The sequence below is a fragment of the Xenopus tropicalis genome, chromosome 3, assembly GCF_000004195.4.
Source record: "Xenopus tropicalis strain Nigerian chromosome 3, UCB_Xtro_10.0, whole genome shotgun sequence".
Taxonomy (NCBI): domain Eukaryota; kingdom Metazoa; phylum Chordata; class Amphibia; order Anura; family Pipidae; genus Xenopus; species Xenopus tropicalis.
The window spans coordinates 139,608,836-139,627,011 of NC_030679.2; the positions used below are offsets into that span (position 1 = coordinate 139,608,836).

Below are 18,176 nucleotides of genomic sequence, written 5' to 3' on the forward strand. Positions count from 1 at the left end.
CCCCCCATAGTATGAGCCTTCCCCTGTGCCCCCCATAGTATGAGCCTTCCCCTGTGCCCCCCATAGCCTTCCCCTGTGCCCCCCATACTATAAGCCTCTCCCTGTGCCCCCCATAGCCTTCCCCTGTGCCCCCCATACTATAAGCCTCTCCCTGCCAGCCCCAAGGATTCATCCCCCTCTCCCAGTGGCACATCCCCCCCCAATTCTCCAGCTCTATCCCTGTAGCCCCCACATTTTATCTAGCCGCTCACTGATATTCTGTCCCTGTAATCATCTTTTCCTCTAAAAAGTCTCTAATTAAACCCCCCAGTATTGCTATAGTCTTTCCTCATAACCCCCCAATTCCTCACACAAAGTCTCTCCTCGTAACCCCCCAATTCCTCACACAAAGTCTTTCCTCACAACCCCCCAATTCCTCACACAAAGTCTCTCCTCGTAACCCCCCAATTCCTCACACAAAGTCTCTCCTCGTAACCCCCCAATTCCTCACACAAAGTCTCTCCTCGTAACCCCCCAATTCCTCACACAAAGTCTCTCCTCGTAACCCCCCAATTCCTCACACAAAGTCTCTCCTCGTAACCCCCCAATTCCTCACACAAAGTCTCTCCTCGTAACCCCCCAATTCCTCACACAAAGTCTTTCCCTCTTACTCCCTATTCATAACTCAATATGGTCTTTACCGCTACACATGTATTTCTGTATAGTGTCTCTGTAACCCCAATCCCAATATAAGGGCTTACTGACCAATGGCACAGGTGCAAAAGCTGGAATTAAGGTGTGCCTGTAGTTTATAGGAAGGTTAGAAAATAGTCACCCTGCTGGCCTTCAGGATGGGCCCCCTTAGCCCATAACAATTTTACAGATATATAGAAACATTGGGGTAACAGTCACCCTGCTATAGTTCCAGGGGTACCCAGGCACAAATAAGCACTCACCCCAAATCCCCCCCCTAACTGGCCTTCAGGCTGGGCCCCCTTAGCCCATAACAAGGTTACAGATATATAGAAACATTGGGGTAACAGTCACCCTGCTATAGTTCCAGGGGTACCCAGGGCACAAATAAGCACTCACCCCAAATCTCCACCTAACTGGCCTTCAGGCTGGGCCCCCTTAGCTCATAACAAGGTTACAGATATATAGAAACATTGGGGTAACAGTCACCCCGCTATAGTTCCAGGGGTACCCAGGGCACAAATAAGCACTCACCCCAAATCCCCCCCCCAACTGGCCTTCAGGCTGGGCCCCCTTAGCTCATAACAAGGTTACAGATATATAGAAACATTGGGGTAACAGTCACCCCGCTATAGTTCCAGGGGTACCCAGGGCACAAATAAGCACTCACCCCAAATCCCCCCCTAACTGGCCTTCAGGCTGGGCCCCCTTAGCCCATAACAAGGTTACAGATATATAGAAACATTGGGGTAACAGTCACCCTGCTATAGTTCCAGGGGTACCCAGGGCACAAATAAGCACTCACCCCAAATCCCCCCCTAACTGGCCTTCAGGCTGGGCCCCCTTAGCCCATAACAAGGTTACAGATATATAGAAACATTGGGGTAACAGTCACCCTGCTATAGTTCCAGGGGTACCCAGGGCACAAATAAGCACTCACCCCAAATCCCCCCTAACTGGCCTTCAGGCTGGGCCACCTTAGCTCATAACAAGGTTACAGATATATAGAAACATTGGGGTAACAGTCACCCTGCTATAGTTCCAGGGGTACCCAGGGCACAAATAAGCACTCACCCCAAATCCCCCCCTAACTGGCCTTCAGGCTGGGCCCCCTTAGCCCATAACAATTTTACAGATATATAGAAACATTGGGGTAACAGTCACCCTGCTATAGTTCCAGGGGTACCCAGGGCACAAATAAGCACTCACCCCAAATCCCCCCCTAACTTGCCTTCAGGCTGGGCCCCCTTAGCCCATAACAAGGTTACAGATATATAGAAACATTGGGGTAACAGTCACCCTGCTATAGTTCCAGGGGTACCCAGGGCACAAATAAGCACTCACCCCAAATCCCCCCCTAACTGGCCTTCAGGCTGGGCCCCCTTAGCCCATAACAAGGTTACAGATATATAGAAACATTGGGGTAACAGTCACCCTGCTATAGTTCCAGGGGTACCCAGGGCACAAATAAGCACTCACCCCAAATCCCCCCCTAACTGGCCTTCAGGCTGGGCCCCCTTAGCCCATAGCAAGGTTACAGATATATAGAAACATTGGGGTAACAGTCACCCTGCTATAGTTCCAGGGGTACCCAGGGCACAAATAAGCACTCACCCCAAATCCCCCCCTAACTGGCCTTCAGACTGGGCCCCCTTAGCTCATAACAAGGTTACAGATATATAGAAACATTGGGGTAACAGTCACCCCGCTATAGTTCCAGGGGTACCCAGGGCACAAATAAGCACTCACCCCAAATCCCCCCCTAACTGGCCTTCAGGCTGGGCCCCCTTAGCCCATAACAAGGTTACAGATATATAGAAACATTGGGGTAACAGTCACCCTGCTATAGTTCCAGGGGTACCCAGGGCACAAATAAGCACTCACCCCAAATCCCCCCCTAACTGGCCTTCAGGCTGGGCCCCCTTAGCCCATAACAAGGTTACAGATATATAGAAACATTGGGGTAACAGTCACCCTGCTATAGTTCCAGGGGTACCCAGGGCACAAATAAGCACTCACCCCAAATCCCCCCCTAACTGGCCTTCAGGCTGGGCCCCCTTAGCCCATAACAAGGTTACAGATATATAGAAACATTGGGGTAACAGTCACCCTGCTATAGTTCCAGGGGTACCCAGGGCACAAATAAGCACTCACCCCAAATCCCCCCCTAACTGGCCTTCAGACTGGGCCCCCTTAGCTCATAACAAGGTTACAGATATATAGAAACATTGGGGTAACAGTCACCCCGCTATAGTTCCAGGGGTACCCAGGGCACAAATAAGCACTCACCCCAAATCCCCCCCTAACTGGCCTTCAGGCTGGGCCCCCTTAGCCCATAACAAGGTTACAGATATATAGAAACATTGGGGTAACAGTCACCCTGCTATAGTTCCAGGGGTACCCAGGGCACAAATAAGCACTCACCCCAAATCCCCCCCTAACTGGCCTTCAGGCTGGGCCCCCTTAGCCCATAACAAGGTTACAGATATATAGAAACATTGGGGTAACAGTCACCCTGCTATAGTTCCAGGGGTACCCAGGGCACAAATAAGCACTCACCCCAAATCCCCCCCTAACTGGCCTTCAGGCTGGGCCCCCTTAGCCCATAACAAGGTTACAGATATATAGAAACATTGGGGTAACAGTCACCCTGCTATAGTTCCAGGGGTACCCAGGGCACAAATAAGCACTCACCCCAAATCCCCCCCTAACTGGCCTTCAGGCTGGGCCCCCTTAGCCCATAACAAGGTTACAGATATATAGAAACATTGGGGTAACAGTCACCCTGCTATAGTTCCAGGGGTACCCAGGGCACAAATAAGCACTCACCCCAAATCCCCCCCTAACTGGCCTTCAGGCTGGGCCCCCTTAGCCATAACAAGGTTACAGATATATAGAAACATTGGGGTAACAGTCACCCTGCTATAGTTCCAGGGGTACCCAGGGCACAAATAAGCACTCACCCCAAATCCCCCCCTAACTGGCCTTCAGGCTGGGCCCCCTTAGCCCATAACAAGGTTACAGATATATAGAAACATTGGGGTAACAGTCACCCTGCTATAGTTCCAGGGGTACCCAGGGCACAAATAAGCACTCACCCCAAATCCCCCCCTAACTGGCCTTCAGACTGGGCCCCCTTAGCTCATAACAAGGTTACAGATATATAGAAACATTGGGGTAACAGTCACCCCGCTATAGTTCCAGGGGTACCCAGGGCACAAATAAGCACTCACCCCAAATCCCCCCCTAACTGGCCTTCAGGCTGGGCCCCCTTAGCCCATAACAAGGTTACAGATATATAGAAACATTGGGGTAACAGTCACCCTGCTATAGTTCCAGGGGTACCCAGGGCACAAATAAGCACTCACCCCAAATCCCCCCCTAACTGGCCTTCAGGCTGGGCCCCCTTAGCCCATAACAAGGTTACAGATATATAGAAACATTGGGGTAACAGTCACCCTGCTATAGTTCCAGGGGTACCCAGGGCACAAATAAGCACTCACCCCAAATCCCCCCCTAACTGGCCTTCAGGCTGGGCCCCCTTAGCCCATAACAAGGTTACAGATATATAGAAACATTGGGGTAACAGTCACCCTGCTATAGTTCCAGGGGTACCCAGGGCACAAATAAGCACTCACCCCAAATCCCCCCTAACTGGCCTTCAGACTGGGCCCCCTTAGCTCATAACAAGGTTACAGATATATAGAAACATTGGGGTAACAGTCACCCCGCTATAGTTCCAGGGGTACCCAGGGCACAAATAAGCACTCACCCCAAATCCCCCCCTAACTGGCCTTCAGGCTGGGCCCCCTTAGCCCATAACAAGGTTACAGATATATAGAAACATTGGGGTAACAGTCACCCTGCTATAGTTCCAGGGGTACCCAGGGCACAAATAAGCACTCACCCCAAATCCCCCCCTAACTGGCCTTCAGGCTGGGCCCCCTTAGCCCATAACAAGGTTACAGATATATAGAAACATTGGGGTAACAGTCACCCTGCTATAGTTCCAGGGGTACCCAGGGCACAAATAAGCACTCACCCCAAATCCCCCCCTAACTGGCCTTCAGGCTGGGCCCCCTTAGCCCATAACAAGGTTACAGATATATAGAAACATTGGGGTAACAGTCACCCTGCTATAGTTCCAGGGGTACCCAGGGCACAAATAAGCACTCACCCCAAATCCCCCCCTAACTGGCCTTCAGGCTGGGCCCCCTTAGCCCATAACAAGGTTACAGATATATAGAAACATTGGGGTAACAGTCACCCTGCTATAGTTCCAGGGGTACCCAGGGCACAAATAAGCACTCACCCCAAATCCCCCCCTAACTGGCCTTCAGGCTGGGCCCCCTTAGCCCATAACAAGGTTACAGAAACATTGGCAGATCTCATAATTACTGGCCTTCAGGTTAAGAACCCCATCCATAGCCTGTCCCACTTCCCAGAGGGCTAGGCAAGCAGTTTGGAAAGGTAGTACCTTAAGTGTCTATTCATGAATATAGTCATTATATCACTGTCTTTATAAACTCTTATAAACAGCTGAAATGCCAGTTGCTCTCCTTGTATTTAACACAAGTTTGCTCCATAATTTCTCAGTCTATACTTTATCGTGTTACTCCGTATAACCCCACCTATTGCTCCCTATAACTCCTCCTATTGCTCCATATAACCCCTCCCTATAACTCCTCCTATTGCCCCATATAACCCCTCCCTATAACTTCTCCTATTGCTCCATATAACCCCTCCCTATAACTCTTCCTATTGCTCCATATAACCCCTCCCTATAACTCCTCCTATTGCTCACTATAACCCCTCCCTATAACTCCTCATATTGCTCCATATACCCCTCCCTATAACTCCTCTTATTGCTCCATAAAACCCCTCCCTGTAACTCCTCCTTTTGCTCCATATAACCCTCCCTGTAACTCCTCCTATTGCTCCATATAACCCCTCCCTATAACTCCTCCTATTGCTCCATATAACCCCTCCCTGTAACTCCTCCTATTGCTCCATATAACCCCTCGCTATAACTCCTCCTATTGCTCCATATAACCCCTCCCTATAACTCCTCCTATTGCTCCAAATAACCCTCCCTGTAACTCCTCCTATTGCTCCATATAACCCCTCCCTATAACTCCTCCTATTGCTCCATATAACCCCTCCCTATAACTCCTCCTATTGCTCCATATACCCCTCCCTATAACTCCTCCTATTGCTCCATATAACCCCTCCCTATAACTCCTCCTATTGCTCCATATAACCCCTCCCTATAACCCCTCTGGCTGCTCTCCATATAATATGAGTGGGGGGGTGGGGGGGGCTAAACACCTGTCCCACAGTGGATCTCTGACCCAGACAAACAGTGACCTCTCGCCCAGACTTTCCCGGTGCATGAAATGTACAACAGACGATGGTACAATTTCGCTGTTCTCCTTTCTTCCCAGTGACCTGACTTTCCCCTTTGGCAACGTTCCCCACTTGGTGTTTCTATACATTGGTTATGCGCTGAATGGGCGTGTGTAAATAAAGGGTTAAACACATCCATAAAAAAATGATTTTTTTAATACTGTAAATTGATGCCGTGCAGCTGGCGCGCAGGCCGGGGAGCCTACCTACACCACATAGCATGTCAGCTTGTTACATTATCCAGGGGTGCTAAACCTGTGCTGCTCCAGCTGTTCCTCAGCTGCATCCCTTCCCCTGAAGGTTATTAGGGGATGCTGGGAACTGTAGTTTAATAAAAGCTGGAGAGTCACATTTTGAAAATTCTTTTAAAACGCTTTGTGGGATGTGGGGGGGGAAACCTTTTGTCAGCTTTGAGCTTGCAATGGGAAATGCAACTGAACTGCAAACAAGCCTCCTTCCCTGGTCTCACAAAACAGCACTTACACCCTGCTTTATGGCTGAGAGTCTAGCTTTACAATAGTGTATCCCAAATCCGGGCCAAGTGGTACTGGCTGTCAGCGCCAGAACTAGGGGTAGGCATGGCCACCTTTATATATACAGGTATGGGACCCGTTACCCAGAATGCTCGGGACCTGGGATTTTCCGGATAAGGGGTCTTTGCCTAATTCAGATCTCATACCTTAAGTCTGCTAAAAAAAAATATTTAAAGAGTAATTAAATGCAATTGGATTGTTTTGCCTCCAATAAAGATTAATTATATCTCAATACAAGTACAAGGTACTGTTTTATTAATACAGAGAAAAGGGAAATGTGAATTATTTGATTAAAATGGAGCCTATGGGAGATGGCTTTCCCGTAATTTGGAACTTTCTGGATAATGGGTTTCTGGATAATGGGTCCGATACCTGTATGGGCGGCCGAAGGCCTGTGCCTAGGGTGGCAGTTTTTGGGGGGCAGCCATAAGGTGCCTATATATTACATTTATAATTTAAAAAATATATATATAAGCCCCCAGCCTGGGCCCCCCCCCTCCAGGGTGACAGCATGGGAGTGTCATGGGGATCAGGTCAGGGTCGTCGAGGCCCCACAGGTTTTTTCCCAGTGTCCGTCCAGCCCAGTCCAACCCTGGCCCAGTTTAGGGCTCCGGCTTGGGGTAGAAAGTTAGCAAGTAGATTTTGGGTTTAGTTCCCCTTTAATAAGGCACGCATAAAACATGACATAGAAGTATTTTATAATGGGGAATTGGGGAAAGTAGTGTCCCCTTTACTGACCAGGCCTGTGACTTCAGGTCCTGCAGACAGTAGCGCAGCAGTGCAGCGGGATTATTCCGGGCCTGGACTTCATTACTGAGACAGGTAGCCGGATAGACGTGGGATTATCCTGCGCCGCTGCTAACTATACGGATTCCTCCCGGTAATTAAGAGTCCACATCTGATTTTGGCTGGGACTTGGTTTTCCTTTCACACATAGTGATCAGAGGGAGGGGGCGTGCACGAGTGGGGGACAAGTCTTGTCAAAATAAACACAAATACAGACGCTTGGAGGAGAGTGAGCAGTGAGCTGTGGCTGAGACGTGACTCAGTACCACTATATGGGGCGGCATGTTTCTACATACTCTGTATTATTATACATTCATGCAGTATAGCTATTATTTCACTGAAGCCTAAGAGTAAATGAGAAACTCTAACACCGTACATTCCCAGCTACTGTACCAGCCCAAGGCCGTCACAGCCCTTTAGCAGTGATTTGTGCCCCCAAGATGCCCCCAGTAGCCCCCCATCTTCTTTTCTGCTGATTCCCTGCACTCTCTGTGCTGCTGTCACTTACGTGAGCTTAGGGGCCCACTCACAATATATTTTATATATAGAGTATAAATGTCACAATCCAAGGTTGATTAGTCATTCAGATTGCATGGCAGCTCAGAAACTAATGCAGTCTGCATCAGAATTTAATTATAAGCCCTGTAGCATCAGCTTCTGTAAAAGACAAGCCTCACTTTCTGTTCAATGATGTCTGATGATCTCTAAGCTTAGGTTCTGCAGCCCAGAGCACACTGAGCATGTGCAGTGCCACTGGCACACAAAAGATGGCCTAACACGATCCAAGAGGGGGAGCTGCTGGGGAAAACTTAAAATCTCAGATTATTGCTGCTATAGAGCTGCTGTGCCTCTGGGCTGGGGTTCAGTATATAAAATACAGAATTCATCTGTAGGCTTTAATTCTCCTTTTGAATTCATTTACTTAAGTGAATCTTGATGATGCCAGATAAGAATATAATCAGTTATGTTCAGGGTCGGACTGGGGGGTAAAGGGCCCACCAGGGCTCTCGCCCCAGGGGCCCTGCAGGTTCCCCCACCGGCCGCGTCACCTAACCCCCCCCCGCAGGTACCCTAACCCCCCTTGCAGGGCCCCCAACCCAACATCCTCCCCCGAACGCGTAAATTTAAAGCGTCAGGGGGGTAGCGGTCGGGCAGGGGTAGCGCCTGCAAGGGTCGGGTCTGGGCCGCCGGGGCCCTCTAGAGCCGGGGCCCACCGGGAATTTTTCCTGGTGCCCAGTCCGACCCTGGTTATGTCATCAATATAACCACCATTCTCAATGCCAATATCCACATAAACAGGGGCAGAGCAAGGCAGCAATGTGAAAAAGTAGAAAAGATATATGTAATATAAAGAGTGGGGGGCAGAATGGGGATTGTCAGGGTCGGGTTATGGATCCTAAAAAGGCTACCTGTGGCCCTCCCCCCATGCACATACTTGGGCACTTGTCTACTCACCAATAGGTAGGCCTAGGGTTGCCACCTTTATTCATGGGGCGGGGAAATGGGTGTAGTGGGCGGGGAACGGGAGTATAGGTGGGTCTGGCTTTATAAGGGGTATTCCTTTGGCGGAGAGCAGGGTTGGACTGGGGGGTGAAGGGCCCACCAGGGCTCCTGCCGCATAACCCCCGATCGCGTAAATTGAACGCGTCAGGGCAGGAGCGGTTCACCGGGATTTTTCCCCGTGTCCCGGCGGCCTAGTCCGACCCTGGCGGAGAGGGTCAGGAAAGGGAGGAATTTATAGTGTATTACAAATTTACCAGCAATTTGTAATTCCGGCCCCAGCCCTAGCTGAAGATTTACAGGCTTAAATACCTGCCATAATTAGGTTATTACCTCCAACTGTTCTGAATAACAACTCCTTAGGATATTTTTGGGGGGACATATCACTTTATTGCCCCTTTTTTAGAACTGGATGGGCCCTAAATGTAACCTGGCCCCAAAGAAATCCAGAGACAGAAGCCAATCAGACTCTCTCACAGTATCCAGCTAGGCCCCATGTGTGTATATAGGGTGCTATTATATCACAGGGATACTCAGCGCCCCAGACCCTGTATATTAGTATCTGAATAAAGGAGCAGTTTATATGAGGGGTTCATGTACAGTATGTAGGAGTAGGATGAGGGGTAAGTGATGACTCTCAGACCCTGTAGGAGAGGAGTGGGACTGCCATAGCTGGGTCATACGGGGACAGGGTCTACTCAGCGGCATGCATGGTTTTGTAGCAACCCCTGCTAATCTGGAGGCAGCAATTAGCCCATGTTTGTATTAGAGAAAAAGGCACAGAGAGGAGATATAGTACCTATGCAGGGAGAGAGGTTTCAATAATATTTATATAGTTAGGCAGTGTTAGTCGGAGGGGTAATGTCCATAGGGTGTGGCATTTTATTAGGTGCTATAAGTTCTTTATAGGAAGGAGTTTGTAGGAGAGATAGATCTGTATGGGGAGGGGTTATAACCCTATTGCTCCTTATAACTCCCCCTATAACCCCTTCCTATAACTCCTCCTATTGCTCCATATAACCCCTCCCTATAACTCCACCTATTGCTCCATATAACTCCTCCTATTGCTCCATATAACCCCTCCCTATAACTCCACCTATTGCTCCATATAACTCCTCCTATTGCTCCATATAACCCCTCCCTATAACTCCTCCTATTGCTCCATAAAACCCCTCCCTATAATTCCACCTATTGCTCCATATAACTCTCCTTATTACTCCCCCCCATAACCCATTCCTATAACTCCCCTCTTGCTCCATATAACCCCTCCTTATAACTCCTCCTATTGCTCCATATAACTCCCCCTATTGCTCCATATAATCCCTCCCTATAACCCCTCCTATTGCTCCATATAACCCCTCCCTATAACTCCTCCTATTGCTCCATATAACCCTCCCTATAACCCCTCCTATTGCTCCATATAACCCCTCCCTATAACTCCTCCTATTGCTCCATATAACCCCTCCCTATAACTCCTCCTATTGCTCCATATACCCCTCTCTGTAACTCCTCCTATTGCTCCATATAACCCCCCCCTATAGCTCCTCCTATTGCTCCATATAACCCCTCCCTATAACTCCTCCTATTGCTCCATATACCCCTCCCTGTAACTCCTCCTATTGCTCCATATAACCCCTCCCTATAGCTCCTCCTATTGCTCCATATAACCCCTCCCTATAACTCCCTCTATTGCTCCATATAATCCCTCCCTATAGCTCCTCCTATTGCTCCATATAACCCCTCCCTATAACTCCTCCTATTGCTCCATATACCCCCCCAATAACTCCTCCTATTGCTCCATATAATCCCTCCCTATAGCTCCTCCTATTGCTCCATATAATCCCTCCCTATAGCTCCTCCTATTGCTCCATATAACCCCTCCCTATAACTCCTCCTATTGCTCCATATACCCCCCCAATAACTCCTCCTATTGCTCCATATAATCCCTCCCTATAGCTCCTCCTATTGCTCCATATAACCCCTCCCTCTAACTCCTCCTATTGCTCCATATAACCCTCCCAATAACTCCTCCTATTGCTCCATATAACCCCTCCCTCTAACTCCGCCTATTGCTCCATATAACCCCTCCCTATAACTCCTCCTATTGCTCCATATAACCCCTCCTTCTAACTCCTCCTATTGCTCCATATAACCCCTCCCTATAACCCCTCCTATTGCTCCATATAACCCCTCCTTCTAACTCCTCCTATTGCTCCATATAACCCCTCCCTATAACCCCTCCTATTGCTCCATATAACCCCTCCCTATAACCCCTCCTATTGCTCCATATAACCCCTCCTTCTAACTCCTCCTATTGCTCCATATAACCCCTCCCTATAACTCCTCCTATTGCTCCATATAACCACTCCCTATAACTCCTCCTATTGCTCCATATAACCCCTCCCTATAACTCCTCCTATTGCTCCATATAACCCCTCCCTATAACTCCTCCTATTGCTCCATATAACCCCTCCCTATAACTCCTCCTATTGCTCCATATAACCACTCCCTATAACTCCTCCTATTGCTCCATATAACCCCTCCCTATAACTCCTCCTATTGCTCCATATAACCCCTCCCTATAACTCCTCCTATTGCTCCAGATATCCCCTCCCCTATGACTATTGTGGGAAATATAACAAGCTGACCTTACCACAAACTTACTTTTATGCGCATTGCTTATACCCTTAAAGAACATCATACCAAACATATTTTTCTTACTAGAATGTTGTTCTAGATTTCTGGCTGGCAGGCTGTGATTTATACATACAGCTCTCATTCTGAGCCTTGCACTCATATCTAACTGTGTGTTTTTGCTGCGTTTCATAAAGAATTCACTTGAAAAAAAAATAGACTTTCTGTGATAACATTTGTAATCCTGCCACCCGCAGTTACCTAAATACATACATTCCTTCCTTCTGTTTCTATAATAAAAATATATCAACTCCAAAATAAATTGCCATACGTATCCATGCACATAATAACACACACACACACACATATATATATATCTATATCACTTACAATGCATACACAGAATTTAAGATACAAGTTAATAGTTTGCAGAGTATTTGTACAGCAGCTTCCCTGTGGTCTAATGTATGCATTCTTTTATATGAGCGCAGCACTTACACACATACTATATACTATATGGCTTCTCAGTCTTCTGTGGTGTCTATATTTAAATATATAGCATAGTATTTATATATTTATATATATATATATATATATATATATATATAAACCTCTCCATATGTATCTATTGCATTCCTTAAATATGTATTTGGATATATATATATATATGCACAACAAAAAGACATGTTGAAATTAAATATATGGCTGTGTCCTACATATTTAAGAAAAACATTGTCTTATTGATTAGATAATATAGATAATGGCAACAGTTACAAGGAATTCATGTGACATTTTGCCAATATGCGCTGTTATAGGTATACGTATTACTGCCTTTATTTACTTATACAGGTATGGGATCCATTATCCGGAAACCCGTTCCAGGAAGGCCATCTCCCATAGACATTATAGACGAATAATTCAAATTATAAAAAAAAATATTCTTTTTCCCTGTAATAATAAAACAGTACCTTGTACTTGATCCCAACTAAGATATAATTACCCCTTATTGGGGGCAGAACAGCCCTATTGGGTTTATTTCATGGTTAAATGATTCCCTTTTCTCTGTAATAATAAAACAGTACCTGTACTTGATCCCAACTAAGATATAATTACCCCTTATTGGGGGCAGAACAGCCCTATTGGGTTTATTTAATGGTTAAATGATTCCCTTTTCTCTGTAATAATAAAACAGTACCTGTACTTGATCCCAACTAAGATATAATTACCCCTTATTGGGGGCAGAACAGCCCTATTGGGTTTATTTAATGGTTAAATGATTCCCTTTTCTCTGTAATAATAAAACAGTACCTGTACTTGATCCCAACTAAGATATAATTACCCCTTATTGGGGGCAGAACAGCCCTATTGGGTTTATTTAATGGTTAAATGATTCCCTTTTCTCTGTAATAATAAAACAGTACCTGTACTTGATCCCAACTAAGATATAATTACCCCTTATTGGGGCAGAACAGCCCTATTGGGTTTATTTAATGGTTAAATGATTCCCTTTTCTCTGTAATAATAAAACAGTACCTGTACTTGATCCCAACTAAGATATAATTACCCCTTATTGGGGGCAGAACAGCCCTATTGGGTTTATTTAATGGTTAAATGATTCCCTTTTCTCTGTAATAATAAAACAGTACCTGTACTTGATCCCAACTAAGATATAATTACCCCTTATTGGAGGCAGAACAACCCTATTGGGTTTATTTAATGTTTAAAATATTTTTTTTTTGTAGACACGATATTATGGAAAGATCCCTTATCCGGAAAAAACCCAGATCCCGAGCATTCTGGATAATAGATCCCATACCTGTACATATATATGAATACTATTTATGTGTTAATATATATTTGATTCGTAGGTTACATTTTCCTTTTATACAAGACATAAGTCTATGAAATAATATGAATAAATATACAGCACACAGGGTTAAAACAGGATATTTGCTCATATCAGGTAAGTAAGTAAAAATGAAAGTCATTATATTCTCTTATACATATACATATAGATATATATATATTGTCATGGACATGCATATTATGATATGACGGCAAGGTGTTATACATGCGTACGAATGCAGATATATATGTCGCTATACACATGCACAAAGAATATAAGAATAATTCCGATAGGGGGGGGGGGGGAAACGTAGGGAATGATTTTCTGTTTGGGAGTCGGATCTAATAGGAAATGATTACGCACCGGCAGCCCCGGCAGCGGGCAGGTGGCATTCATGGGCAGGCATGTGGCACTGGAGTGGGCTCAGCTGTACAATATAGGGGAATGGGACTGAACAGAGGGGTGGGAGCACTTGAAGGCAGAAGTGGCCGCATAGGAACGCACTGGGGCCTGCTTCGTAAGTGTCCGGGAAACTCTGCTCCCCAGGCTACAGGCACCATGGGGGGGGGGGTCCTTCCAATAACTTACTGTAACTTTAGAAGGAACCATTTATTCACAATAATATTTAGCTATAAATGCTGTTACTACATGCCCAACAGTATATATACAGCGTGTGTGTATGACATATATATATGCTTATGGCAGAGACATTTATAAACATGTAAACAAACATACATACATGTGTGCCTGCTGGTCAGACTCAGCATGCTATAAACATATGTAAGCTATACCCCCCCGCTGCCCCACAGGTGACTAGGTACCAATATGGCATTGGCACGGCCACTGGGCCAAGTTCCGGCCCTACCCTACCTGGATTCTGGAAAGGGTTCCTGTACTGACCCGGGCAATGCAATCTATGGGACCTTGTTGGGGATACGGATGGGGGGGGGTTGTTAAATCAAGTCAAGACAAGACTTTAAAAAAAAAAAAAAAAGAGAAATCCCCAAAACAAATTAAAGAAAATGTCTTTTTATCTTTTTTAATCACAGAAGCCCTCGTTGAAGGTTTAATGTAAATCGGAATGGCACATACCAGGCAAGTGTGGGCACATCTGCCAGCAGTCTGAAAAACACACAAAAACCTTTAAGTTTCCAGGGGGAAAGAAAACTTGGGCGATTTTAGCATTTTTTTTTTTTTCCTTCTACGGGAACCATTAAAAAAAAATAAAATAATAATAATTAAAAAATATATACGATAAACCGGTTACGGAAAAAAAATTGCAATTCAAAAAATAAAAAAAGGAGGGAAAGGTGAAAAAAGGGAAATTAACGAAGAGACAGAACGGGAGAGAAGAATACGGCACAGGAAAGATTCGCCAGAAAGGGGTCGGGGGTAACAAAAAAATAAAGAAGATTTAACAAACGTGGGTTAAAAAAAAAAAAAAAGGCGCCTGGTAAAAACCTTACATCTCCTGATCCTTTTCTCCTCTCCTCCAATTCCTTTTTACTCTAACACCCAGTCCAAAATGTAGAGAAGTCAGCATCGAGAAACTGGACAAATGCCATGTTCTGTGCGAGCCAGCCTGTAGGATTTCTCAGATGCAGTCAGGCTGCAATAGACTTTTTACTGGGGGGGTGGGGAGAGTGCGATAGAGAGACAGACACAGAGAATGAGAGACACCAGGCTGTCTCTTTCCCCAAGTACTGTAAGTTTTGGGGTTTTTGTTTTTTTTTTCTAAATTCGATTTTCTTTCCCACTTGATTTTTTTAGCACTTTTTTTTTTAGCCACAAACCTCTGGTTATTTGTTGTCGCCTTTGTTTTAAATATTGTTTCTCTTTCTATCCTTCTTAGTCTCCTGCCATTTTAGTGCCAACTCTGATGTTGGCATGGGCTGGAATTTTACTGTGTTGGCTGGGCTTACGCTCTCTCTTGCTCTCTCCCCCCTCTCTCCTAATCCCCCACCTCGTTCAGTCTCTCTTTCTGTGCCCACCCCCCCCTTTTTTCTCGATCCCTCTTCCCACCTCTTTCTTTCTTTCTCTTTTTCTGTCTCTCCCTCTTTTCTGTCTTTAATTGCCCCCCTGTCTCAGTAGTTTTTTATGCTTTTAATCCTGTTTTACCCCTTACCTTCTAAACACACACTTCTCACCTCACTTTTCTGTCTGTGTTGTGTCCCCCCCCTCCTAAATGTTCCACTCCCCTTTTTATCCCTCCATTACTCTCATTCTCTCTTCTTCTTTATTTGTGGATAGACAGAGTGCCAGGGTAGAACTGAAATCGTGATTGAATTATTAATAAGAGAATTACAGTAATGTTAACATTGTGTAATCTCTGTGTGTGAGAGAGTTGGTGCCATGCTTGGGTAGAGGCCGGGGAGAAATAAGGGAGCCGGTGCCAAGAGGCAGAAGTGGGGTGAATTTAAAAAAAAAAATGAAAAGAGAGAGAGAGAAAAGTAAGGACTTTGCAAAAGGGGCAGAGCTAGAAGTGAAAGAGACAGAGGAAGGAGGGAGCGAGAAAGCAGAAGTCAAGGAGTAGAGAGAAGTGAATAAGTAAAAGCCACGAGGCAATAAAGAAGAAAATGAAGACTGTTGCGGCACAGAGAAGGGCCGGTTGGTATATGGGGGTGAAAGGAGAGGGAGATGGTATGAGGGAGCTGAAGAGAGAAGGCAGCAACTGCAGAAAGTAAGTCCCAAAGGTGCATTTGTTGTGGAGAAAAGGTAGGAGAGCAGGGAGGGTGGAGATGATTTTGGGGGTGGGGGTACAAAGTTAATTCACTTTGCCGTAACCTTAATTTCCCCTCTACAATAATCTAAAGCAATGTGGTCAAATTACATTTGATAGGGCAGATTAGAAGGACAAAGGTCCCGTCGGTGATTCAATAGGCTCTCTCCAAACGTTACACTGTGGGCTGGCTCCATGCAAGGCAGCACCTGGGGAGCCGTGAAAGGGCTGTGTAGGAATTGTGTGTGTGGGAAGGGGGAGTGGAGCTGGCGCTCTGGGGAAAGGATGTAAGGTAGGAGAATTAGAAAGGAAAGACAATGAAATGAGGGCAAGGGGAGAGGAGAAATGTTGCAGAAAACCACAAATATAAAGTCCAAGGGAGGAATGGAGAAGAGAGAGTGGTGGGAATGTGACTGGGAAAAGAGAGAGGAAGTTAAACGAGGTAGGGAGACATTAATGGGTAAGTGAATGGGCAAATGGAGGATTCGGCAAACTTTTAGCTCTCCATTTCCTACTAATAAGTGCAATGTACACTCCCCAGAATAAGTAGAAAGAAGAAAGAATAAGTAGAAGAAGAAAGAAGACTGATAAAGTGGAGAGTAAGAAAGGAAGGCAATTTCAAGAACACGTAGTAGTGCGACTAACCAAAGACTTTAGGCACAGATAATGGAACCAAGGGAAGAGGGAGAAGAACTGAGACAAAATGAATGTGCAAATTGTAGTAAAGGTATTGTATAGAGGAGAAAGATTAGGATACAGGGTTAAAGGGAAGAGTAAAAGTGAAGCGGTAAAATAAACAGAATTGTGAGGGAATATGGAGAACAAAGGTGGAGACAGAAGAGAAAGAGAAGAAGGAGAATGGAGGGAGGAGAGCAGGGATAGACCACTCAAGGGAGAAGACTGAAAGTACAAGGGATCATGGGATAGGGATAAGAAATAGGAGGGAAGAACATGTGAGAGTGTAAGGAGGAAAGGTGTGTTCAACAGATGGGAAGTCTGTGAAAATAATAATAGCATGGGACTGGGGAAACAAGGGGCAACTGGGGAAATAATATTATGAGGGAGACGAGAGAATGATAATGAATAGAAAGAATTAGTGAATAAGTGTAAGAACTTAATGATCTGACTGGGGGGAGAGTAAGTCGTTAATACTCTGCTTCTTAATATAATGATGGGGGGGGGGGCAAGCTGTCAAACTTGTATAGGGCTCTAGCGGGAAGAGTAGGTTTTTGTTAGTAACCCCACTAATAACAAACAGGATTATGAATTAATATGGCAAAAGGAGTGACTGAAAATGTGAGATTTAGAGAAGACACTCCAGCAGTACTAGTATGAAGGAACGGGAGGAAGATAGTAAGAGAGTACTAGTTAGAGAGGATGGGGGTGAGTAATACTGAAAGTTTGGTAAAGGAGGGAATGCCAAGTGAGGGAGGAGGGCATATAACTATAAAAGCACATGGAAGAGGTTAAACAGTAAGAACAAGGGCTGGATTCCCACTTGATGCCAACCTGTTACTAGCAGGATGTGCATTCATTCATTAATACTGCATGTCCCCCCATAAATACTTACTACCGGGGGCCTTTGTGGCTCTCCCAGGCAAGAGCACTCTCTGTGCTAGAGGAGTCAATATCCCGATTTAAAAATTGGAATTGCGTCTCTTTAAGTTACCGGGAGCAGATTATTGGCCCCCCTAGTAACATGCAGGGTGCTGCCGCCTCAGGGGATTTCTCATGGCAGAGAGAGAATATGTGAAAATAGAAGGAAGAAGAGAAGCAAGAAATGAAGTTAAAGAGAACAATAGGAGTCGCAAGAGAGATATAGAAAGTAGGGGAGTAAGGGCCGGATAAAACTGTGTTGTTTGGGTGTGCCAGGGGGAGAAAGAGTGAGATAAATAAGGGTAAATATGAGATGTATGAGTAAAAGTAGTGAGTGTGTATGTCTGAGGGACTGGGGGGGGAAGCTTAGTGCCTGGGACTGAGTAAGAGAATAGAAAAACCAAGGAAAGACAGGTATTGGCTTTAGCTAGGGTTGCCACCTGGCTGGTATTGTACTGGACTAGCTGGTAAAACACCTGCCAAG

At 45.7% G+C, this 18,176-nt stretch overlaps 1 protein-coding gene across 3 annotated transcripts in view; it reads right to left on the reverse strand.

Moving 5' to 3' along the window:
• The window catches only part of nfix (nuclear factor I/X (CCAAT-binding transcription factor)), a 138,506-nt gene extending 123,530 nt beyond the window's left edge, over window positions 1-14,976 (reverse strand). Inside the window, exon 1 of one of the 3 annotated variants that reach the window (XM_012953147.2) lies at window positions 14,844-14,976. In XM_012953147.2, the coding sequence (XP_012808601.2) occupies window positions 14,844-14,920 (77 nt within the window). In that variant the 5' untranslated portion in view covers window positions 14,921-14,976. The remainder of the gene's footprint in view (window positions 1-14,843) is intronic. The other 2 variants (XM_031897662.1, XM_031897661.1) reach the window with 2 other exon arrangements.
• Window positions 14,977-18,176: the final 3,200 nt, after the last annotated feature.